This window comes from Pipistrellus kuhlii, unplaced genomic scaffold, assembly GCF_014108245.1.
Source record: "Pipistrellus kuhlii isolate mPipKuh1 unplaced genomic scaffold, mPipKuh1.p scaffold_m20_p_5, whole genome shotgun sequence".
NCBI lineage: Eukaryota > Metazoa > Chordata > Mammalia > Chiroptera > Vespertilionidae > Pipistrellus > Pipistrellus kuhlii.
The window spans coordinates 77,390,790-77,417,044 of record NW_023425551.1 but is presented as its reverse complement, the minus strand read 5'-3'; the positions used below and the strand labels follow the sequence as shown (position 1 = coordinate 77,417,044).

The following is a 26,255-nucleotide window of genomic DNA, read 5'->3' as shown; positions in this document are numbered from 1 at the left end:
TGTAAAAAGAAAACAACTCTCAGTGGAGTAGATGGTGCAGAGGCCATGTCACTTTAAAGAAGTGAAGAAGCTGAAACCGGTTTGGCTCAGTGGTAGAGCGTCAGTCTGCGGACTGAAAGGTCCCAGGTTGGATTCCTATCAAGGGCATGTACCTTGGTTGTGGGCACATCCCCAGTAGGGGGTGTGCAAGAGGCAGCTGATTGATGATTCTCTCTCATTGATGTTTCTAACTCTCTATTCCTCTCTCTTCCACTCTGTAAAAAATCAATAAAATATATTAAAAAAAAAATAAAGAAGTGAAGAAGCAGAGACAGGTTCAGAAACTCTTCAAGAAGCTTAGCTATGAAAGAAACGAGAGGAGAAAGGTCAGGACCTAGAGAGGGATGTGTTGTGAATGAGACCTTATATCACAAAAGCAATACATACAGTCCATTTAATTAAAAGACTCTCTCTCCCTCTCCTTCCCTCTTTAAGAAATCAATAAAATAAAAAAAAACCATTAAAACACACACACACACACACGCACACGCACACAAACAGCCAAAGTGGCTCTGAGTCCTCAATGCCTGGGCCATTCAAGACTGGCCAGTCAGAGAGCGTCTGGGAGCAGCACCTGCATGGCGCCCCCACAGGACAATGTGGCTGGGCTCTGCCCACAGGCATCTCAGCAAAGTATCTCTTGAATGAATTCCCTTCTTGGGATTTATTTTAAAAGAATGTATGTTCTCTGTTTGATGGCGTTCCTTTTGCCAATGAAAACAGTTGAATTTTATTTTCAAATACATTCTATTTCATTTCAATACAGACTTCATGGATAGTTCAAACATCATATGGCAATTCACGGCTGGAGGGTTAGGAAAACAAAGCCCATTGAGATTGGCCTCTGGCATAGCCGTGTCTCAAAGACTCTTTACCCTCAGCAGAGGGCAGCCAGCTGATGCTCCCAGTGTAAACATCAGCTCCTCACTCATCTAGGCTCACTTGTGCTACATTATTCCTAATGCCCACAGCAACCTTGTCAGACAGGCATTCCCTTCATTTTTCAGATGAGGAAACGGGGCTGAGGAATGTGGAGGAAGGTTCCTAAAGCTGCAGAAAGGGGATTTGAACCCAGGCCCTTCTGGTTCCAAGGCCCATAGTCTCCCCAGTACACCCGTGGCTCTCAGGACACTCCCTGTTCCTTGCACTGTAAAACCTCCTTCAAGTGAGGTTTCCTTGTGGTCTTTGTCTTCAGCTTACTCATGGAGATTTACATGCACACTCGAGAAAGTGTCTGCTTCCTTTTCACACTCACACCAGCTCTGGCAGCACACACATTTAGTAAAAAACAGCGGAAACAGGAAAACAGAAACTAAGGTCTTCTTTTCATAATCTGTAGCCACACAATAATGGCATTTCTGTTATTTATATCACATTGCATAATGCATCTTTTCTGGAGGCTCTCTCTGCATCTAGCCACTCAGTGAAATGCACAAATTACCATGATATATCCTTTATCACTAATTTTATTTATAATTAGAGGCCCGGTGCACAAAATTCGTGCACGGGGAGGGGGTCCCCTCAGCCCAGCCTGTACCCTCTTCAATCTGGGATGTCTCTTTCACAATCCTGAACCGCTGGCTCCTAATTGCCTGTCTGCTCACCCCCAACTGCCTCCCTTTGCTGGCTTGGATGCTCCCAACTGTCCCCCTTCTTGCTGGCCTGGTCACCCCACACAGCCTGCTGTTCAGTTGATTGGTTGTCCCTCATTAACCTCCCTGTTGGCTGGTTGCCCCATTTAGGCTGCTTGTTCAGTCATTTGGCCTGGTTGTAGGCAGCCATCTTGTGAGGGTGTGGGGATCAATTTGCATATTACCTCTTTAATACATAGGATTTATCTCCACTTTTTTATCAGTCCAAACTCATCCAAGTTTCACATTTGTTTTAGATGCAATACATATTCGCTGTTGGGCAAAATCTCTTGCTGAGGACTGTCTGATTGTAGGGAATAAAAGTTCATTTCCCTGTCTCAGTTATTCTTCGTGAGTCACTGATGGTCAGTTCCCCAGTCCTCACTTCTCAAGTTAAATGGAATGTGTGTTTGGAACTGTAACATATAGCTATTTCATGCTAATCTCTGTGGTTTTAAAAACATATATTTTTGATTTTTAGAGAGAGAGAGAAAGGGAGAGGAAGATAGAAACTTTGATGAAAGGGAGTCATTGATTGCTGCCTCCTGTACACCTCCTACTGAAATCCAGCCCACAACCGGGATGTGCTGTGACCTGGAATTTAACTGTGACCTCCTGGTTCATAGGTTGATACTCAACCACTGAGCCACACTGGCCAGGCTAATCTCTTTGTTTTTAGCGGACATTGTTACTTAATATCTCTTGCAGCAGATGCAGATTTATGCTCTAATCATCATGGGCTTTATTGAATTTTGAGATAAATTATGACATTAATATATATGTTGTAATTTTAATTTTTTTTTTTACCACTTTTATTTTTAGGTCTTATAATGTGACTAACCTAACAGAAGACTTGAAATCTTTATACAAAGTTGCAGGGGCTGACGGAAAAGGCATCACTTTCATCTTTACTGACAATGAAATAAAAGATGAGGCATTTCTAGAATATCTTAACAACCTACTGTCTTCAGGGGAGGTAGGTCTCAAAAGTAGAGGGGAAAAAAAAACTCACGCTTTTAAAATGTACATATTTGAATAGAAAAAGCAGTGACCCTTCACCAACTGTTATCAAGTGAGGCCCATGATTACACATTTTTCATTTTAGAAGTGATTAACATATGAGATTTGGTCCGTTTTTTGAAGTTCCTGTGAAATTAATGCTGCCTATATCTAGATTTTTGTGTGTGCTTTGTTCCATTTTATTTATTTATTTATTAATATATTTTATTGAGTTTTTTACAGAGAGGAAAGGAGAGGAATAGAGAGTTAGAAACATCAATGAGAGAGAAACATCGATTCAGTTGCCTCTTGTACACCCCCTACTGGGGATGTGCCCACAACCAAGGAACATGCCCTTGACCGGAATCGAACCTGGGACCCTTGAGTCCGCAGGCTGACACTCTATCCACTGAGCCAAACCGGCTAGGGCGATTTGTTCCATTTTAAATATGATTGCTTACTTATCTCTGTAGTCTCCAATTTGATGCTGTAATTTGTTTCAGGAATAGCAAAGTATCTATCCATCCACCCACCCACACACCTCCTTCCCTCACATGACTAGAGAAGAATTGGAAGGGTTCGGTGAGCTGTACGTAGATGTCAGAGTTACCGCCTCTGACCCCACTGTATCAGCACCGTCACGACTCCTCCCACACGTGGTGCTTCATTAGCAGGACTTGTGCATCACCTTCATGAAAGCAACACAGTAGGGCATCGCGGCCAGATCAGTAAAGACAAAGACACATTGGGTGGATCTGGAGAAACCCACATGCAGGCTGTCTCTGTTCCCGCCAGAGGCCATTGGGTGTGATTCTCCTGCAGCAGCAAAGAGCCACCCACACACGCGGTCCTTCAGGGAGCCTGTCTGGGGCTCAGAGGCCAATGCTGTCACTGGCGCTGGCCAAGTAGTCACTCCCTGCCCAGCCATAGGTGCCCAGGTCGCAGACTCCTGGAAGGAACGCAGATGTTCACCGTCTGTCCCAGGGTTGGCATCCATAGTCTGGGTGCAGTGGAACAGCCTTATCAGTCAGCAGCAGGGGAGGCATTCCGAAGCCAGGGTCCCAGAAGCCAGCGCTGAGCGCACACCCTTCCTAATGTCTGGCTGCGGTGTTGACGTTTCCCTGCGCTCTGGTGTCTGGGGATGCTCGCCGGCGATGAGCTGGCTAACCAGCTTGGGGCCAGAACTGAGACTTGACAGTGACTCAGAGAACAGAGGGCAACACTAGGCATGTTAAAGACATGCTCGCCGTGGTGGAGAGACCGAGTGTTAGTGATAGCTGTTTGGACAGAGGGAAACATAAGTTGCTCCTGGTTAAACAGCTCAATCTGCTGCTCAACGAATAGTTGCAATCTTGACCATCTCTGGCAAACCAATAGTGTAACCGTGGAGATGCAGAAAGAAAATATGATAAAAGATGATAGGAAGGGGGTGGGGGGAGGGGAAGAGGACCAGACTCTGGCAGGGAGCTGGCCGTGGGGAGTCTGAAAGTGCAGAGCACTGTCTGTCCGTTCCTCGAAGATCGCCAATTTGTTCGCCCGGGATGAGATGGACGAGATCACCCAGGGCCTGATTTCGGTGATGAAGAAGGAGCTGCCGCGCCACCCCCCCACCTTCGACAACCTGTACGAGTACTTCATCAGTCGCTCCAGGAGGAACTTGCATGTGGTGCTCTGCTTCTCTCCCGTAAGTGCTTCTGTGGTCACGTCCCCGCGGGCGGAGCTGCTGGTCTAAATGCGTGTAGGCGGTGTGCTTACCTTCTCCGATGAGATGATTGGCTCAGAATCTAACATTTGTTATAAAATAAATAAAATTAAAACGAACACTTTACTACCACCAATCTCCATGGCTCAAAATCTCCTATCGGAGTGAATAATTTAAGATTTCATCTCATGAGAAACGATTGGGTAAGCTACAACTCTCATCACCTAAAGACAGGTGATTTGACTTGGAAGGGATGTGGTGGTGTGATCTTGTCCGGCTGTACCTCCAATGCAGACACGCCAGCTAGAATGTCCCTGATGCACGTTTGGACATCTGTAGCTCACTGCACTGCCCCCAGTAGACATGTGTGGCTATTTACATGTTGATTAATTAAAATGAAGTGAAAATAAAAATCCAGTTTTTTGTCCCACTTGCCCCATTTCAGATGCTAAAGAGCTGCATGGGGCTGGTGGCGACCATGCTGGACAGCACTTACTGAAAATCTCCACCTCCCCAGACAGTTCTGTTGGTCAGCTCTGCTGGGGGGAGGAGGGGGTGTCACTAATTTACAAGGCAGCTGCTTCATTTCTAGATAATGTCGGAAGGTCTTCTTTACAATCAGCTGAATTTGGCCTGTCTTCTCCCCCTTGGTGCTGTAAAGTGAGCCTGACCCTCTCCCACACACAGCTCCTCGTATTTGGAGAAAATTTTTGCAGACTCCCTAAACTGTTTCCGTTTTAGATCAAACACCTCCTGTTCCTTCTGCGATTCCCACTTGCTCTGAGGTCCAGGCCTTTCATGTCCTGCTTGTCTAGGAGGTAGCTCCTAGAATGGAACCCAAGAATGCAGATGCAGTTTTAGAAATGAGAAGAGTGTGGACACAAAACCTCCCTTCATCTGGACACTTTATCGATTTCTTTAAATTTTTAAAATTATTGATGTGTCCTTATCCGCCGTTACCCCTCCTCCCATGCATTCCCTTGCCCCTCTGGTTGGACACTTCATTATTAATGCAGCCCAAGAGTTTTTAAGAATGGTGATGTCACACCACCGACTCAGCACGCACACACAACTCTCTCCAGCCGAGTGATAATCTGCTTGTGTCTCTCATGCTTCCGCCTTGGCTGTGACAGGTCGGCGAGAAGTTCCGCGCCCGGTCTTTGAAGTTTCCTGGCCTGATATCGGGCTGCACTATGGACTGGTTCAGCCGCTGGCCCAGGGAGGCGCTGGTCGCCGTGGCCTCCTACTTCCTCTCAGGCTACAACATCGTCTGCTCTGCTGAAACCAAGAGACAAGTTGTGGAAACGATGGGCCTCTTCCATGACGTGGTCTCAGAGAACTGTGAGAGCTACTTCCAAAGGTAGGGGACACTGCAGACGCAGGAGCTCTGCGGGGCCACGAAGTCAGGCCTGGGAGGAATCGCCTGGAACAGCCGGGAAGGGGCTCGCTGGCTGAGCTCAGGGTCCCAGCGGCTCTTACATTTTTTTTCCTGCTTTGGTTTTCTGGTGGTTATGTAAAGGGTAGTAAAAAACGAGATGTAAAAATGAACTGGTGTCCATATTCAAGTACCTCCTTCCTTCTAAGCCTCAAAGTAACACATGCTTAATGAATCACTTTGTTTTGTGTACTTAATTTTTTTTTTTCTTTCAGAAATGACTTAACTATTCATCACAAGCCATTTAAAATTAGTTTCTCGTTCAAGTGCATTATTTATTGTGATTAGAGAAGGGCGCTGTTTTAAAGTTTCATCACTGCCTTCTGTTCCAGGAACACTTAGGTTTTGTGTTTGCATCACTTAGTCTGATCAAGTGATGCCTGTTTCATCGTGTTGTTAGGCCAAACGATTATGAAACAAAATTGTAATTGACTGTAGGAGAAGCTTCTCACTGACAGCAGCGATGGTGTTCATATGCGAAAGCTGGTGTCAACAGTTTAGAAGTACACCTCCCTTCCCCCGAGCATGATAGACTCTGCGTACGACGGACAGATGCGAAGGCCGCAGGGCCAGCCTGCACTTCCGGAGCAGTGGGCTTCTCCCTCAGGGCCGCGGGGTGGGCTACGGGGCTGCTGGGCCCGCCAGAAAGACCACCTCTGTTCTTCTGCAGAGGCACTCTGGGTGCCAGCTCCCGGATTTTCCCGGGGGTCCCTGTCTCCCAAAGGGTATGTATGAGAAACTCTACCTAACACACCCCTCCTAAACAGGCAGGTGTAGATGATCTGGTGAGTTCGTGGGCATTCATTCTTCCTGTTAAGGAAGATGTTCTTTCTACCTCATCCGAACTCCTCCTGCTGCTGTTACCTTCAGAGAGACATCCCCACCTTCGGATAGCTGCAAACACCCATGTCGGTGTTTGAAAAACTTGGTGTATGTGTCACATCCTCTCATGGCGTAGAAGTTTATCCTGAATGTAATATTTTCATAACACTGTAACGACAGTCATCGATAGGCCAAGCTCTTAAAGTATTTTTAATGTGAAACATCTCCTGAACGCCCAAAGCGCAAAATTAATCTAAAAGGTAAAATGATTTTAATGTACGTGTGGAGCTCTTCTCTGACTTGGGTTTCTTCCGTATAAAATTGTTATTTTTATTTATTTCTAATGACTATGCTAAAGCCCACAAGGAGGTGAGTGTGGAACCAAGCGTGGCTGCTTTGATTTTAAGGGCCGGTGTCCTCTGCTGGGGGCCTACCAGCTGCTGCCCGCTGGGAAGGGGTGTGTAGCCTGTATCAGCCGAGTGAATACAGATCGCCGCACAAATTTACTTCAGCCACCTCACTTATCCCTGATATCTGCACAGAGTCTTAAAGTTCGCAAAGTGCATTTATATATTTGTTATCTTCACCAAATTCTGGCAGGTACAGAGCAGTGATTTTTTTTTTTTTTTTTTTTTTTTTCCCCTCTTGGTTTTCCAGACGAGGAAACAAGCCTAGAGTGGGGTAAGGGTGAAGTCAAAGTTCCCGAAAAAGTCAAGATAGATATTTAATGGTCTCACCATCTCATCTCCAGGGAAACCATTCACAACCCCTGCCTCCCTGCCAGTGACTCTCTCTCGGGACCCGCCCCGATGTCACGGGGAAGAACAGGGCCTCCGACCCGCGGGGCAGCCACGACGCAGAGACGAGGCTCACTCTGTGTCTCCCTTTCAGATACCGCCGGAGAGCGCACGTGACTCCCAAGTCTTACCTCTCGTTTATAAACGGTTATAAAAACATCTACACGGAAAAGGTGAAATTTATTAACGAGCAGGCTGAACGCATGAATATTGGTAAGCAGCGTGGGATCTGTACGGGCTTGTTTGCTAGGGATCCCAGTATCTTGTTTGGTGGGTGCCGCTGTGATTGAAAATGAAATACGGACTTCATTGTTAGGAACCGAGTGTTTAAGGGAAGGCGGGAAAGGCTGCTTTGACCTGCCAAGAAACTCTGGGCGGAAGAAAATCCGAACAGGTGGCCTGTTTTTGTTTTTTTTTTGTTTTTTTTTCTAGAACCATGGGTCCACCAGTTGGGCAGTGAGTGACCTTGGTCACTTGGGGAACAACCAGCTCTTGTGAACTGACCACAATTTCAGTTTTCGGTTTCATTGCAATTTCCCTCAATTTGTATAACCTTTGTGAAGTTAATGTTTCTCAAACTTCTAACAAAGGAAAAGGCAAAACAGGAACAAATAAAAACAAAAAGAGAGAATTTACGTGAGTGATGGTTTTCTGAGTGTTCAGTATATATAAGTAGAAAAAAATAGAAATTGGGATCAATTATAGGTCCAGAAAGCATCTGACCCCTACACTCCAAAATACCTTAGTGTTGTCCTTCCATTTCTCCTGCTCAAAACTGGGTCCTGGAGCTCAAGGGCGGGAAGTGAGGAGCTCCTCGCTGTCCTCACGTCACCTCCCCGCAGCGGCTCTGCGTCATGCTCAGGACCAGCTCTGCGCTGACCCCATGCCCTGGCTCACGGGAGGGAGCCACGGTTAGCTAGGAATTGTATGATCTGGTTGATAAACACAGTCTTTATTAAAATTAAATTACATTAACTCAATTAAATGAAGTATATTAAAAGTGAAGGCAAAACTACTCAAAACGTCTCACTTCTGAGTTATTTTTATTTTGTTTTGCTATTATTATTGTTCTTGAGGTTATGTCCATTCTACCTGCATGGTAGAAATATCGCAGCGCGCCCCTGAGAATCTCTTGGTAGCTTGAAATCGGCCACGTGGGAGTATTTATACACCATGGACACCAAAAGTATAGAAACGAGTGCTTCCCCACCCCTGTCAGGAGACCAGATGCTAACCATTCTCTGGACACGTCTGCCTAGAACCCAGCCGGGATGTGAGAAAGCTGGCTGCTTGCTGTCCTCTCCAGCGCTGAAGGCCGCAGAGCCAGGCGCTCGGGTTTTGGCGGTTCTTTTGTTTTTATGGTGAAGAGGACAACAACAATGTTACCAGAGGATGTGTCTCATTTGCCGTCTCAGCGGCAAGAGGATTCAAAGGCAAAAAAAAATGACAGCCACCAAGTGTTGGCAAGGCCCAGGGGAGCGTGGGTTTGCCAAGCACATTTCTCACTGACGTTTGTCAGGCAGGTCCAATGACTGACGCTCTGGGTGCGGCCCTGGGACTTCCCTTCAGCGTGGCCAGGTGATATTCTTCCGCCAGAGCGATTTTCTTCATGCCCTGCAGAAGCTCTCAGAAATATGGCGGGGATTGTTGCTCCTAGGATATGTGCATTTTTAAAGCCTGTGTCTGTAACTAATTACCTTGTGTTTGTTATAATACCTCTGTGGTTGGTGCCTTATAAGTAGTGAATGTTGGGTGAATATTTGATGGAGGGGGTGTTCCTAGACTCAGCAAGCGTGTACATGTGTGCGTTTGTAAAGGTCTTGACAAGCTCATGGAGGCAAGCGAGTCGGTTGCGAAGCTCTCGCAGGACCTCGCCGTGAAGGAGAAGGAGCTGGAAGTGGCGTCTGTGAAAGCAGATGAAGTGAGTTTGCATTTTTCTTATCCCGAGTGGCGAGGAACATTTTTCCAAAGTAAAGAAAAAGCATTTAGAAGCTTATAGAGTATAGACTTAGACTATTTCTGGTAGGATAATGTTCCCAACGACCATTAGATATTTTGTTTAACTCACACCAAGGCATACCTAACCTATTCCATCTCACCGGGTCTAAGGCTGTTCTTTCTTCTCTGGCTCGGTCTCTCTTGTTCTCTCTCATCTGTTTATGACATTTCTGCTTGACTGTAGTTATATTTGGTAAGCTCCCTGCATACTCTAAGTTTCTAGGATGCCCCAAGTCGCACCTGAAGTTTGTGTCAAAGGGGAAAAATAAGAGGAGGAGTTGGTGAAGTTAAAAAAAAAAGATACTCCTCCCAGGGGGTAGGGATATGGTGTGGTCCTTTATCTATGACCCTCTACCCCTCAAGCTGTGTCTGCTTCCCCTCCCTGAGGGCCAGGTAGGAATTGACACTTAAATCTTGACCTTTATTCAGTTGCTGAAAGGAGAGAGAATCAAGAGAGGCACTTAGTAAAGTTCTGGCACATGCTAGGCACTTAGAAAAAATATGAGCTATTTTTATTGTTATTTACATGAGGCTTAATATGGTTTCTGATCTTATTCCATTACACTTACTTATATTGTTTACTTTTTAGAAATTACATACAGTAGAAATACCATTTTTCCTGAAAAGATAAATATCTATATATATAAAAGCCTAAGCAGCTGTTAGGACAGAACAATCAGAGCAACTAGAACAACCTGAATGACTGGAATGACCAGTTGCTGTGACATGCACTGACCACCAGGGGCAGACACTCAATGCAGGAGCTGCCCCCTGGTGGTCAGTGCACTCCCACAGCGGGACTGCTGCTCAGAAGCTGGCAAGTGCAGTGGTGGAGCACTGAGTGGGTGTAGGGGTGTGTGTGCAGGGGCCTGGGAGGCATAGGGGGTAGGGAGGTTGTGCCTGGCATGGTTCAGGCTCCTCCCCAGTCTCCTGCCTCTTCACTCACTGCTACATCCCTAGGGGATGTCTGAATGCTTGTTTAGGCCTGATCCCCAAAGTCCAGGCAGAAGGGACACCTGCCCCTGCACAAATCTGTGCACGGGGCCTCTAGTTTATATATTCTAAGCCTGAATAAAGCTTAGGAAAAAACAGACTGCAAGGACTGCTCAAAGGAGTTACTTTAATACACCTTAAAATATAGATGACTCAGTGGCTCAGTTGGTTGGAGTGTCGTTTCATGCACTAAAACGGTTGCAGGTTTAATTCCCAGTCAGGGCACGTACCTAGGTTGTGGGTTTGATCCCTGGTCAGGGTGCATAAGAAAGGCAATGGAACAGTATTTCTCTCTCACATCAATGTTTCTCTCTCTCCTCTCCTCTCTCTCTAAAAATCAATTAAAGCATCTTTAAGTGAGGATTAAAATAAGCATATATATATCTTAGATGGGGAATAAATGTGCTCTAATTCATGTTTTACATTTTAGTGAATGAATATTCTCAGTACTCAAATCTGTAAATGCTGCTCAGAGGTTTCTGTTTGCTCTCACGTGTCTCCTCAATTTAACAGGTGTTAGCAGAAGTCACAGTAAGTGCTCAGGCTTCTGCCAAGGTGAAAAACGAGGTGCAGGAGGTGAAAGACAAAGCCCAAAAAATTGTGGATGAAATCGACAGTGAAAAAGTAAAAGCAGAGAGCAAACTCGAGGCCGCGAGGCCTGCCCTGGAGGAGGCGGAGGCAGCCCTGAATGTGAGTAGCAGGTTGCTGTCCCCCTCCTTGCCTTGAATGTCTGACAATGACTCATATGACTCATTCCAAACCAAGCTCATATACAGAAAATGCCAGAAGAGATCTTTAGGAGGCATGTGTTATAATCCCTTCTCCTGTCTCCTTTGCATTCCTCCCCTTCCAGGGTAGGGCAGGCCGGAGGTGAGGCTTCTGCTCCTCAGGCCTTGCTCCTCTTTGTTATCCACACAGAAGACAGGCTCTGTGCTTTGAAGATGCAAGTTATCTAAATGTCACCTATTATTGAGGCTTGTTGCTAGCAAAGGCCTCTGTATGTGTGTGTGTGTATGTGTGTGTGTGTGTGCAATGAATGGTAGTGATATTCAAGGAACTAGTTGAGGGCAATAGAGCGGGAGGGGGGGGGAAGACAACTAAAATAAACAAAAATCCTAGAATCACAATGAAAGAGCTATTAGGAAATCTTGGAATGCACACCCTTAAGGAGATACTGTCAGGGCTTGGGGAGAAAATGCATTTTAAAGCTTTCTGCTTTCGTTATTTAAAAGTATTAGATTGCCACATGACTGTGAACACTACTCAACAACAACAAAAATATTGATTCCTCACCCCCAATACAGACGATCAAACCGAACGATATTGCCACGGTCAGGAAGCTCGCAAAGCCCCCGCATCTTATTATGAGAATCATGGACTGCGTTCTGTTACTGTTTCAAAAGAAAATTGATCCTGTGACTATGGATCCAGAAAAACCGTGCTGCAAGCCGTCCTGGGGAGAGTCGCTGAAAGTAAGTGAAAGCTACTTCCTGGGCCCCGGGCAGCGCTTGGGAGTCCTCAGCCACACAGGCTGGCTGGTGAGAGTGGACCTCCGCGTAGCGGCGTCTCTCAATCTGCATCTCCCAGAAAGCAAGCAGGGAAAGAGGTTTAGGCTGAATGCTTGCTTTCTGCCACAATCTGTCCGGAACCAGTGGCCAGTTCTGGCAGTCCTGATGTCAGCCCATTTACTAGTAAGTGCACCCCCTGGACAGGAAGCTGGGTACGTTGATCTTTAGAAATAAGAGGACAGTTTGCGATTCACGGATTTAGGCTGACCCCATGTCCTCGCCTTGATTTGTGTGGTGGAGCCAATCGGCTTTACCCTTCGGAGTGCCCGGCTGGGGAGCAGGCAGGCCTCTCCTGGCAGCCCTTCGGGTGGGGGTGTTTTGCAGCTGATGAGCGCCACGGGGTTCCTGTGGAGCCTGCAGCAGTTCCCCAAGGACACCATCAACGAGGAGACGGTGGAGTTGCTGCAGCCATATTTTAACATGGATGACTACACCTTTGAAAGTGCCAAGAAAGTCTGCGGGAACGTGGCCGGCCTGCTGTCCTGGACACTTGCCATGGCAACATTTTATGGCATCAACAAGGAGGTGCTGCCTCTGAAGGTACGTTTCCCTCCTCCTTCCAGGAACTCCAAGGCCTCATGTTACTGCTGTTCCCAGGCAGAGCATCGTTCTGACCAGTAAAGGTCGACGTCCCTGTTGCCGACGTTCTCCCTTTTTCCTGTGTGCCCTCTCACCATCTCGAGTTGTGTTTATTCTTGTTGCATGTTTTGGGCATCTCAAGCAAGAAACTGAGCCAACTTGTTAACTTGGACCGGGAATGAACTTACTGGGAATAATAACCAAGCCGTCATAGAAGAGAACTTGCCATTTCTCTGAAGTTTGGGGCTAAGGTTTGGAGACTGAAGTTGGTTGCTAGATTCCAAATGAAATTTATAAAAATTAGTATCAACATTCACATTTCAAAGACAGAAAGGGCAACTTGCATGCATCTAAGAAACAATAAAACAAAATTTAAAAGAATTATTACAAAAGAAGAGCATTCAGGGTGCCGCAGACTTCCCTAGAGCAGAATGAAAAACGCAGGCAGAGTGCTGAGGAGGGCAGGTCCGTGGCCCGAGGATTCAGTATCTGGCCAAGCTGCCCTCTGTGTCTGAGGGAATTAAAAAAAAAATTTCTCAATGATGAAATTAAGTACTGAGGGTAAATACAACACACACACACACATACACACAAACACAGCCCAGCTGCCCACCCCAGCCCTGTGCCGATGAAAGAGTTGCAAGTGGTTGCCCTGTAGAATGGGAACTGGTGAGGAGGTGGGCAGGTCGCTGGTTTCCATAAGAAGCCTTTAAGAAGGGATTGCCTCTTTAAACTCTGTGCTTCGCGAGGAATAGAAGATAAATGAAAAAATAAGAAAGTTTTAACAAAGGGAAATGATGAGAGTATAGAACAAATACACCCAAACAAAAAGATATCAAGAGAGAAATGTTATGTAAGTTTCAGAATTCAAGAAAAAGAAGAAAAAAAGACTTAAAAGAGCTGTTAATTTTTAGTGATAAAATTTTTTATTTCTAACAATTAAGTCTATGGTAAGACTTAAGTGTAGTAATTAAATATAATGATATTAAGGTACATAAAGCAAAACCCATAACTACTTTAGGTGGAGATTAATAAAAATCATATTATAATTGAGATTGTGGCGCACAGCACCACTCCAGCGCAGATGGCGTAGGCCCGGCGCTGGCTTTCCGGGTGTGACCTGTGCACGTTGTGTTAAGGGCCCGTGCTTGGCTCCATGCTCTGCTGTCACCCTGTTGATGTTCTTAGTAATATTGGAACAAGGACCCACGTTTCCATTTTGCACGGGACCCTGCAAATTATTTAGCCAATCTGGAGTAGGCATAAATTAGTTATATAGAGATTTTACACCATATTATTTTAAAGTTTGAATTGCTACTTGAACTTTTTAAAATATAAACAAAGAATATGATTGCTATTGTCCAAGAATCTTTACAAAAATGGATCATGTTCAATGCAAAAATCGCTGAGGTCTTGTTCTTTGATAATAAGCAATAAAATCAGAAAGTTTATATTTTAAAAAGTCAGTCACTTTCATTTAGAAAATGTTGACAAACAGCTAGCTACCAAAACTTTTGTGAGGTGGTAAAATGATACGTTCTTTGCCCTTAAATGAATCAAAGATACTAAATCCAGTACATACTCACTTATCAGCACACATATGCACCAACTTTGAGGAAAGTGGAATAGAGCTAATAAAAATAACATTAAAAATTAGAAGAGAGAAAAGTAGAATTAATGAGTAAATCTAGAACTAAATGGTGCTTTGCAAAAACAAAATATGAAATATAGTCTTAGAAAATACAATCAAGAAGAAAATATAGAAGAGCAAATGAGAATAGAAAGATAAATCCATATAATCACAGATGTGTAGATTTAAGTAATTAAAAAGCAAATTGTACACAGTTATATGTAAATACATTAGAAAATCTAAATGTAGTGAAAATTTCCTGGGGAAAAGGGCTAAATTCAAATAATTGAAATATTGAAAAAGAAAATGAGAAAATTTTCAAAAACTTATGCCAGAAGGCTCTTGGGCTATCTTACTTTGCCGATTAATTACTTTATATGTACAAGAAAATATAATTACCATGCTATAAGACTTAGAAAAAGATGAAAAACTACTGCTGCAGTAATTTCACTTCAAAGGATCACTACCAAGAAATCCATCCACAATGTTTACACTCCCAACAGTACTCAGCCCAGCATTACCTATACAATTAAAAAGTGGGTGGGGGGCAGAATGTCTGAAAGTATAGAAAAGCCTGAAATTTATGAAATGATGATGCATCCAAATTGCATTTTATGCAGCCATATAACTGATGTTCACCAAAAGGTTTTAAGGATGGGGAAATGATTCTACTACATTAGGTGAGGGGTGGGGATTTGGGGGGGGGCAATCAAAATGCCAATGATCAACCTCTTAATACAATACTCAGTAGAATCACTGGTAATTTTTGTTCTCCTTCCTACACATTGCTGCAGTGTCCCTGTTAACATTAATAACTAAAAGAAAAATAATTTTAATGAAGTATCTTCAATACACTCTGCTCCCCCAGCTGAAAACACGGACACAGGCGACCTCCAGACATCTAGGGCACAATCATGGGGTATATGGTTTGCCTACGATTGAAGTCAAGTGTTTTTTGCAGCCCCAGTACCGCTCTGCACTAATCACCCCCTCTTCCTCCCAAGACTAACCTGGCCAAGCAGGAGGGCCGCTTAGCCGTTGCCAATGCTGAGCTGGGGAAGGCGCAGGCACTGCTTGATGAGAAACAAGCCGAGCTGGATAAAGTACAAGCAAAATTTGACGCAGCAATGAATGAGAAAATGGTGAGATTAAATACCCAAAGTGATGGAAATGTTATGCAAGTATATGTTGTTTTTAGAAATTAGGTACATGTGTGTGACAGAAAAGATTTACCTGAACGTCCTTCCCTGCTAGCGAGGTCTACTTGCTTTGGATCTTTGGCCCTTCAATTCTTTATTTTTATTTTTATTTTTTAATTTTTAAAAATTGATTATGGTATCACATAATTGTCCTCATCCCCCCCAATCCCATCCCAAACCCCTCCCTACATATGCCCTCACTTTGTCCATGGCCACTGGCCAGGCCATATGCATGCACACAAGTCCTTTGGTTGATCTCTTCCCCTTTACTTCCACCCTCCCCTAATTTCCCTCTGAGGTTTGAGAGTCTGTTCACTGCTTCTTTCTCTGGGTCTGTTTTTGTTCATCAGTCTAAGTTGTTCATTATTTTCTCTAGATGTGTGAAATCATGTGATCTAGGATATACCTCATCACTTTCCACAAGGGGAGCTGTGATGTCCTGCCCTTTGCAGTTGGGAAACTGAGTTTCAGGTCCTTCCTGCTCATGCACTTATTAATTTTGAACTTGAGGTTAATTGTCCTCAATTACCCATCAAATGGGGATCCTGATCCAGCGTCTGAGGTTAGATGTGGAGTGGTGGCCTGGCTGTGAGGCAGGGGCCAGGGGAAGAAGAAAGCCTGTGGGCAGGGGTCGCTGACTTCAGGGGTCTAGGTCCTCTCATCACTGCCCATTGGCGCTGTCATTGGGGGGACACTGAACTCAGATGGAAAAATATGTGGCAGCAGCAGCAGCAGCACTATAATGTACTCTTCCACCAGGCTGACACGGCGGGCTTACCCTGTTTCCCCGAAAATAAGACAGTGTCTTATATTAATTTTTGCTCCCAAAGATGCGCTAGGTCTTATTTTCAGGGGATGTCTTATTTTTCCATGAAGAAGAATATGGTACACATTTATTGTTAAATGAAAATAAAGGAAATTTATTACCTGTATTCAGTACGGTAGTACAGGAGTTGTCAACACAAACCAGACAAACTGTGAATCCTACAGTATCAAGAATTTACTCATTTATTCAATGATAATCATGTCATCATCTTCTGGAACATCATCATAACAATCCAATTCCTGAATTTCCTGGTGAATTTCTTGTGACTCCATTTCTTTCAGAATCAGTGGACCAAATCTCTCATGTTTATCAATAGCATTGTCTTTAAATGAGTACTTCTTCTCAAAGTAGCATTTGCAAAACAACAGTCAGTGATTTTCTCCCATGAATTCTAAACCCAAGTCACAACTTCTTGCAGTTTAGGTTTCACAAAGTTTCCACGCTGATTTCTCTCCATTCTACTTTCAATGTAGTCATTAATTTCCACGTGCAAATTGTCTTTGAATGGCTTGTTTAATGCAATATCAAGAGTCTAGAGATAGGCCGTCATTCCTTCGGGAATCATTATCTGATATATTTTTCTTTCATGAAGAAATGTCTTCATGTCTTTAGCACAGTGAGTGCTGGTTGCATCCCAGACTAGCAGACCTCTTTAGCTCCCTTGCATAACAAGCGGCAGCATTAAATTGACCCACTTCCTTATAACTGCTTGTGTGGCCCAGGCTTTTTCAGTTTCAAGAATAAAAATGCCCAAAACACGTTCAATCTTTTCCTTCTTACCCTTAGAAATGATTAAAGGTGGGATTTTAGTGCCATCCGGACGAACTGCCAAAATACAGGAAACAAGTGCACTTTTGTAAGCAGTGGAGGGTATGTACACTAAGGAGGCACCCCGCTGTTCAATTGTTGTTTGAGACTATTGGCCCATAAGCACTGCAGTTTCATCCATAGCAATCATGTTGGAAAGATTGTATTTAGAGAAGTCAGCATCATCAATAAAGGACTTGAATGCAAGTGCTCGCTTAATAACTTGAGTATCTTCCAACCTAAACAATGTTGTAGATCTTCTTAAAGCCAGTTCACTTCACTGAAGGAAATTATTCAGCCAGTGTTGTGATGCTTTTAAGTCTTCGGGGGCTATGTCAAACTGTGGTGCCATTGCAGGGGCAAATTCTTGAATCTGAGCCCTATTCACAACCAAAGCCTCTGTTCTCCTCTCAACAACCCATTCACAGATCAGGTCTTCCAGCTCAGAAAATTATGGTTGCCAACCTGATCCACACTTGTGCTTTTTAGCATTTCCCTTGTCCACTTGTTCAATGAGGTTACCATACTCTGCTCGCCATTTTCAGACCAATTGGATACTCAACATCTTCTCTTTGCAGAAAGCAGTAAGATTTTGGCCCCAAGAATCTTCCACGATTCCTTTCTTGTACTCCACGGAGTAGCTTTTTCTTTTTTGCGCTCATTTCTAGGAGTAAAAAAAAGGAATTGGGGTATCAAGGTGGGGGGGGGGGATCACTTAAAATGACACAGGGGGGATAGAGGGGGGAATCAAAAAGGCACAGGAGAATCAGAGGGGGGATTACCATTTTAGTAACCCTTTTTGATCCTCCTGTGTCATTTTGATTGCCCTCTCTGATCCTCCTGTGTCATTTTAAGTGATCCCCCCTCCCCCCACCCTTGTGCCACTGAACACCTTCACCAGACATCCCCCCTACCCCTTTATCAGACATTTACCCCCTGGGGCCTGCCTGGGGACTGTCACTGGGCTTGCTGGAGCCACTGACTGAGAACCTTCAGTCATCATGAGGGTGACTGAGAGCATCAGGTAGTGTCACCAGAGACAGACCAGCACTCACCACCTTCGCCATGTCCCGTCCGCTCTAATCCTCCTGTTCTTCTACACGCATCTGCGAAAATCTCCTCTTCTCTCCTGCTCCTCACTCACCACTCACTCCGACCTCCGCTCTGCCATCACACAGCAGTGACGTCAGGACTCCGTGTAACGTCACTGGTTGCTAGACGCCCTAGTGACCAGTTTACGGTAAATTAATTTTCATTCTGAGACAGAGCCTATGGGGCCTTATTTTCAGGGGATGCCTTATATTTCACTCAGAAGGAAACCTGTAAGTAGGTCTTATTTTCGGAGGATGTTTTATTTTCGGGGAAACATGGTAGTAACTCAGCGAGGTAACGCTGAGACACAGTTAGTAATTAGGAAGTGATGGGTTTTGGTTAGTCGTTACCTTTTCCTTTAATATGATTTGTTTAATGATAAGTTTATATAATTTAATTTTTAATACCAGCTGTTGAACATCAGCACACATTCCCTACAACTTTAACAATTGGCTCTTGTGAGTGGATTCCAGCTGCTTGCAGCACATGACTGTTGTGTAGAAATTTTCTGGGGGGAAATCTTGGTTAACTGCAAAGAACTCAGATTATTATTAAATTCAAGTCTTTTAAAACACTATATTTTATTTTGAAAATATTTAATAGAAATGCTATTTTATTTCATTTAAAAAAATTTTCTTTATTGATTGAGGTATTACATATGTGTCCCTTCCCCCCATAGAAATAATATTTTAATTGATGTGATTTGTATTCTGGCTTACAAAATTGCTTTACTTGAACTTTTATAATGTAAAGTGACTATATACTGAATAAATTACCAGAATTTAACATGTAAGGTTTCCCTTACACTGTACTTTTAGATTATATTAATTTTACACATTAAGGGATTCCCTCACGTATTTCACGTGTGAATATAATGGACATTTAACTCAGGGATTTAAGAAGTTCTTGGAACCTTCTTCCTGTTGAATGCAGGACCTGCTCAATGATGCCGACATGTGCCGGAAAAAGATGCAGGCGGCCTCCACCCTCATCGACGGGCTGAGCGGAGAGAAGATCCGATGGACTCAGCAAAGCAAAGAGTTCAAGGCTCAGATTAACAGGTATGCATCACGGTCTTTGTTATACTCGCTGTCCACAAACGGCACCTCTTGGTGACTCGAGAACATAAAACCCGTGTCTTGTGAAGAGCTTTCTCCCGCATGCCCTCACCCATCCCAAATCCCTCCATCTGAGAAAGTGCTTGCAGCTTATGTTCCTCGCTCTCTGTGAAACAGAGAGGGAAGCGCCTTTTGAGAAGCACCTGTCATCTCCATCCTAGCTCAACAGTGTGGGTTTCCTGTAGTGGGTGCTGCTGAAACGGTTCGAGTTTGCCAGAAAAATCTGTAGGCTGCTCCATTTGTCTATTCTTAGCGTCGTGTGCTCAGGAAGCAGGCAGGGGGGTGAGAAAGGAGAAGTAGTCTCCCCAAGACTGATTCTGAACAGGACCCGGGAGGGGATGGGCACAGGCTACTTCCCTCTGTCTCGCTCCCTGACCTTCTCCGCGTAAGGCCCCCGCTGCTCCTTAGTGCTCCCTCTCTCCACCTGTGGCTTCCAAATGTGGGGAGCAAAGAAGGGGTTCACAAAGTAACAAGCCAAACTGCACTATGGATCTCCCACTCCTTACACTGTGGAGGGTCTGTGTTTCCTCCTCCACAGACTTGTGGGCGACATTCTGCTGTGCACCGGATTCCTCTCCTACCTCGGTCCTTTCAACCAGATATTTCGGAACTATCTGCTGAAAGAGCAGTGGGAGTTGGAGCTGAGGGCGCGGAAGATTCCTTTCAGTGAGAACCTGAACCTCATTTCCATGCTGGTGGATCCTCCCACAGTAAGTGTTTCTGTCCTCATCACGTTATCTGAATTTCAGTCTCATTTCTTACTAAGAAGTCATGGTACACCTACTTTGTTGTTGTTGTTTTCATTTAATTGAAAAGATTGTTTGAAAATGCTTACGAGCTCCAAAAATGGAGCTTCTTTGTTCTATAAAAGTTACTCTGCATTTTAAGAAATGCTCCTTTCCAATGAGTGCCAGTTGCACTGCTGGGAACTAAAAGGCCATTGGTGAGTAACAGACAGGCTGAGACTGAGCTTTCCTTACAGCCCTTCAGTGCTTACACCGTCCTGCTGAACCACGCGCTCTTGCGAACATCTTGGGCCAGGGCAGACATTAGCCTGGCCCCGAGCACTGGCATTAACCTTCTCTTGGCCATTAGCAATCCCTTACTAGTAGCACGTTCTGTGTCACCGAGGAACAGCGTGACCTACCCCCCGGCCTCCCTCGTGGGGGCGTTGACGCCCCTGCCAATTACCAGTGCCTCTTGCAGGGCTCCTGGGGCAGCACATGCCTCCCAGGCCATTTGTATTCATGAGCGGCTTTTCTGATTTGCCGATATGCTCCCCCGTTGCCCTAGAGACACCATGCTATGAATTTCATGTTATCTCTACTTAAAAATGAAAAATTAGTCTTTCTAATTCAAACAATGTTGACGCGGTCCTGTCAGGGACTAGATCAGGCGTTGAATATAGCGGGTCACTGGTGAGGCCGAGTGGGCCAGGGTAGCCTTTATTAATTAGGGCCTGTGAAGGCGGAGGCTGGTTGGTTCATTGGATCTCAGGAGATTTTATGGACACGTGGAGGCAGGCTGGCAATTCCCTCTGATTTTGGAAAAGAAATATATTTTTTTAAATGTCATTGATGAGACAATATAATATCTTGTCTCTCCTGACTTCTCTCCCTTCAGCTACGCGACCCCGGCCCCCACCAAACCAGAAGCAAGGCAGGAGGGGGAAGTTTCAGGGGCTTAACCAGGGCTTATCTCCTCTGTCATCTTTTTATTTATTTACTTATTTTTTAATCCTCACCCAAGGATGTTTTTCCATTGATTTTTAGAGAGAGTAGAAGAGAGAGGGAGAGATAGAAACTTCGATGTGAAACACAACGATGGGTTGCTTCTTGCACGCACCCCAGCCAGAGCCCAGGCTGGGGAGTAGCCTGCAACCGAGGTACATGCACTTGACTGGAATTGAACTCAGGACCCTTTGGTCTATAGGCCGATTGAGCCAAACCGGCTATGGCTTCTCTGACATCTTGTTACCCGTATCCATTATCTCTGCCTCCTTCAGCCAGTCCGGACCCCACCCACAAAGCCACCCTCGCCGTATTTTAAGCCCCTATGTTCTCTGAATGCTTAGCAACCAGCTTCATGTAATAAATTTAACAATATTTCCTCAAGCATGAAAACATAACATACAGGACTAAACCTAGTTTTGCATCACGAAAGAGAGGATTTATTTATTCCATTTAAAAAAATTTAATATTACTTGGTTCACATTTACAAGTTTAGGTTTTTGTTTTTTTTTTCTGGGTACCTGTTGCACGTTCTCAGTGGAAAAATATGTGCCCCGATTTTAAATTCTTTTATATGGAGGTGCTTTTATCTACTCATGAAAGCATTCTCATTCTCCTTCGAACGTCCATGTCCACTTCCTGTTATTCAGATCGGCGAGTGGGGACTGCAGGGCCTGCCAGGAGATGACCTCTCGATTCAGAACGGCATTATCGTGACGAAGGCCACCAGATACCCACTCCTCATAGATCCACAGACTCAAGGCAAAACTTGGATTAAATCAAAGGAAAAAGAAAATGACCTGCAGGTGGGTACCATTGGGCACAGGGGACCGTAATCTTGAAGTCATGAAATTTCCCCCAAATTTTCGTCGAATCTGCCAGTCATAGTTGTCATCTCTGCAACTGTTTGCTAACTTACACCTTTGGGTTTTGTAACAGGGATTAGGGCAAAGCCTTAGCAATTTTCTCTCTTGTGCTCTCCCTTGGTTGCCCTCTCCCCTCTGTCCACTGGCCTGGTTCGTGGCAGAGGATGGATGTGGTTTCCATCCTGGGCCCTGGATCAGGAAAGCAGCCAAAGAACTTGTGGTTTGGGCCACTTGCCTCACCTCGCTCGGGCCCTTGGTCCTACAGAGCATACGATCCGAGGGTCCAGTGTTGGAGGTGGTGTCTAATCACGTGTTCATTTTCAGGTGATGGGGAGGGAGGGGCAGGATTCCAGTCCTCCTATCTCCCTGGGGGAATCTCGTCACCATTGATATTTCAATTCAGCTTCCCATATGGACTGTTCGTTGTTTCCCAGACACTGTTCTACACTGGGTCCACATTTTTGCTTGTGCTCTTTCTCCTAACGAGGGTGTCTCTCTCCACCCCACTGCCCTCTTCCCTTACATCCCAGACAAAAATCTGAAATATCTCAAAGTCCACATCCAACTCTACCTTTGCAAAGACTTCTCTGCATCTGAGGAGCACCCCTCCTCCTCCTCTTTTCATCACAGAGAGCCAGTTACACACCCAGGACTTCTGCAGGCCACGGCTCACCAAGCTTTGAAAATTATGTTTGCTCCTTTTATTTTTATAAACAAGGCTTCCCAAATAGCCCTCACAATTCCTAGTCAGCTCTTGATTTCCACCGAGGAAGAGGCACGTTGCTCGTGCCATTTGTAGAGTAATGAGCTCTTCGTGTTTAGGTGACGTCGCTGAACCATAAGTATTTCCGCACACACTTGGAGGACAGCCTTTCCTTGGGCCGACCGCTGCTCATCGAGGACATTCGTGAAGAGCTGGACCCGGCCCTGGATAATGTGTTAGAAAAGAATTTCATTAAATCAGGCACCGCTTTCAAGGTGAGCTTTGTAAAAACAAGAAAGAAAAGGGTAATGGTGACATCTACTTATCTTTTTGAGCATAGCAGTAAAGGCAATTTCTTTCAAGTATTTGGTATACTGGAAAAAATAATTTCCAAACTCATGTTCAGTGTTTCCTTTAAAAATATATAGTGTAGCCCTGCTGGTGTGGTTCAGTGGTTGAGCGTCAACCTATAACCCAGGAGGTCATGGTTGGATTCCTGGTCAGGACATGTGCTTGGGTTGTGGGCTCGATTCTTAATGTGTGGGGCATGTAGGTGGCAGCTGATCAATGATTCTCTCTCATCACTGATGTTTCTGTCTCTTTTTCTGCTTCTCCTTTCCTTTCTGAAATCAATAAAAAATATTAAAATATAGATGTATATATATTATTTATAACAGATATGGGGGTGGGGCAATTTCTTGGTAAGAGTATCCATTTCACTGAAACTAAATAATATATTAAGGAGAGACATTGTCTAGTCATAATAATAAGATATTATTATAGGTATTTTAGCAACTCCAATAAAATTCTTTTTGTAAGCCATATATACATCTATACAATAAAACCTGTATTTCATTGGAGAAAATGACATTTTAATAAAGTCTATGGACATTGATTTGTTCGTTTCTCTATTAACGTTCAGTCTAAATTCATGGACTTTGCTGAGAGCTATGGAATTGTGTTCCTGATTTTTTATTGTAATTGTTTTCAGTCTGTTTCTTTTTTCATTGATCATTCTCTACCTTTAGGCTTCTTCAGATTTTTATTTTTTGATGAATGACAGCCTTTCTGGTTGAAAAAAAATATTTTTTAATTTGGACAACTTAATTTTATGAATATCAGTGAATAAAATTTGAAATTAAAAAAATTTCTCATTAAACAAAGAGATTTATATAGAAAAATAGTTCTTCATAATGTGAATTCTTTTATTGCCATGTTTAATATGCCAAGGAGGTTGCAGACTGACCATTCCTGGGAGTCCTTTAAAAGACCCCAATTCTTAACCGCAGTGTCAAGAATTCTAGCTGCCTGAGAATGTGCTAGTCCCCTAGCATGTGGATTACAATTAAAATCTAAGTTATTTAGAAATGTTATAAATTCCACCGGACTTTATTGTTGTTGTTGTTAATCCTCACCTGAGAATATTTTTCCATTGATTTTTTTTTTTTTTAAGAGAGAGTGGAAAGATAGGGGAGAGACACAGAGAGAGAAACATCGATGTGAGAGAGAAACATTCATTGGTTGCCTCTTGCATGACCAGGACCTGGTATCAAGCCTGCAACCAATGACTGGAAATAACCTAGGACCCTTCAGGCCTGGGACTGATGCTCTATCCACTGAGCCAAACCAGCCAGGGCTCCACCTAATTTTTAGACAGCAAAACCTGTTGTTTTTCAATATACTGCAGAGTGTAGTGTTTAAGATAAATGTCATCTTTCTGGAAAATTATATTGGCATTTTTCTTCTTGGGAAATGTTATTAACCCTTTCTGTTGTTAAGTGGGAAAAATATGTTGGCATGTTTTTTCTTTGGAAATTTTGTTAAACCTTTCTGTTGTTAAATGTGCTTCAGATATGACTGTGAAATGGAAGGAAAAATTATATATTTTATAAACATGACACATTTCCATAGCAGGAAACAATTTTCTCAAGTGGAAAACACAGTCAAGTCTTTGAATGAGTTTTTCTTTATTCAACGTTTGTCTTGGATAAATTTTTCATTGAATTTGCTTGGTGTTCTGGCTAAAAACATCTCCAAGCAGGACCACAGGTGTAACTTATTCTAAAGGGATAAGCTTTATTCTTTAAGATCAATGAGTAAAATTTCACAACTTCCTTTTGCAGTTCCTTCAAGTTTCACAGCACTAGCCTCTGGTAAAGTATTTCTTAAACTGAACCCATAGTCCTAGTCCTGTCCTCTAAGCTTTTTTAAACTTTATATTTGCATTGATGTAGGTGAAAGTCGGTGATAAGGAATGTGATATCATGGATTCATTTAAACTTTATATTACTACAAAGTTACCGAACCCTGCCTTTACCCCCGAGATCAATGCTAAAACATCAGTCATTGATTTCACTGTTACAATGAAAGGACTTGAGAATCAGTTATTAAGGAGAGTAATTCTAACAGAGAAACAGGTAATAATTTCTCAAGGTAAAGAACTTTTAAACTATAATAAATGTTTGAACTTTATTGGGAAATTGTTAAGTCTATGGACAAAAAAGATTAAGTATGTCCTGTTTACCTTTGTTAACATAAATATTTGTTTTGTAGTCTCAAGTCCTGTCAGAAAAGTAACATAACTCACCTCTCCTCTAGCTTCAGACTCACACACACACACACACACACACACACACTCACTCACACCCTTATTTTCACTTCCTACATCTGACTTTAAACCTTCGGGTGTGTTGACTTACACCTCTATAGTCCTGTGGATGGATGACCTTGTTTATAACTGAAAATTTTGATAAAATAATGATCCTGGAGAAAAAGAAATTGCTCTGAATGAATATTATTATCACAGTAGTTGTTTCAACCTCTACAATCGAATCTATACTAATAAAAGGGTAATATGCTAATTAGACCAGGGTATCTTCTGGATGTTCTTCCAGATAAAGCCATGGTGGGGGGGCTGAGGCAGAGGTGAGAGGCGGTTAGGGGTGATCAGGCCAGGAGGGGAGGGAAATTGGGATAGAGCAAGCTGGCACAGGGGGGATAGTTGGGGACGAGCAGGCTGGCGGGGGTGGGGGGCAATTGGGGGCAAGAAGGCCAGCATGCAGAGTGGTTAGGGGCAATCAGGCAGGTGAATGGTTAGGAGCTAGCAGTCCTGGATTGCGAGAGGGGTGTCTGACTGCCAGTTTAGGCCCAATCAGTTGGACATCCCCTGAGAGGGTCCCAGATTGGAGAGGATGCAGGCCTGGCTGAAGGACAACCCCCCTCGTGCTCCTGCCTTCCTCTCCCCCACCCCCCATGCATGAATTTCGTGTACCAGGCCACTAGTAATCTAATAATATAGGAAGCCATACCTTTATTTTAATTAAGTGAAATTTTCACTAAAAAGGGAATGTATCCTATATAATAAAAGCCTAGGTGGTGTCATGCCCTCACATGATACCATCACGAGATGACCGGCAGGAGAGGACAATTGGGGACAATCAGGCCAGCAGGGGAGGGGAGTTGGGGCAAACAGGAGGGCAGGGGAGGGCAGTTGGGGGAGCAGTTGGGGGCAACCAGGCCCTCAGGGGAGGTCTGTTAGGTCTCAATTAGGCTGGCAGGGGAGTGGTTAGGGGATGATTAGGCTGGCAGGCAGAAGCAGTTAGGGGCAATCAGGCAGGCAGGCCGGTGAGCGGTTAGAAGCTAGCAGTCCTGGATTGTGAGAGGATGCAGGCCGGGATAAGGGACCTCCCACCACCCTCCTCTGCATGAATTTAGTGCACCA

The 26,255-nt window shown here is 44.1% G+C and overlaps 1 protein-coding gene across 1 annotated transcript in view; it reads left to right on the top strand.

Moving 5' to 3' along the window:
- DNAH8 (dynein axonemal heavy chain 8) overlaps positions 1–26,255 on the top strand; it is a 263,341-nt gene that overhangs the window by 163,032 nt on the left and 74,054 nt on the right. Inside the window, exons 62-75 of the mRNA XM_036414990.2 lie at positions 2,493–2,646; positions 4,189–4,353; positions 5,505–5,731; positions 7,520–7,638; positions 9,243–9,346; positions 10,930–11,106; positions 11,721–11,888; positions 12,309–12,524; positions 15,198–15,335; positions 19,051–19,178; positions 19,774–19,945; positions 21,616–21,771; positions 22,654–22,809; positions 24,769–24,951. Coding sequence (XP_036270883.2) covers positions 2,493–2,646; positions 4,189–4,353; positions 5,505–5,731; positions 7,520–7,638; positions 9,243–9,346; positions 10,930–11,106; positions 11,721–11,888; positions 12,309–12,524; positions 15,198–15,335; positions 19,051–19,178; positions 19,774–19,945; positions 21,616–21,771; positions 22,654–22,809; positions 24,769–24,951 — 2,263 coding nt within the window. The remainder of the gene's footprint in view (positions 1–2,492; positions 2,647–4,188; positions 4,354–5,504; positions 5,732–7,519; positions 7,639–9,242; positions 9,347–10,929; positions 11,107–11,720; positions 11,889–12,308; positions 12,525–15,197; positions 15,336–19,050; positions 19,179–19,773; positions 19,946–21,615; positions 21,772–22,653; positions 22,810–24,768; positions 24,952–26,255) is intronic.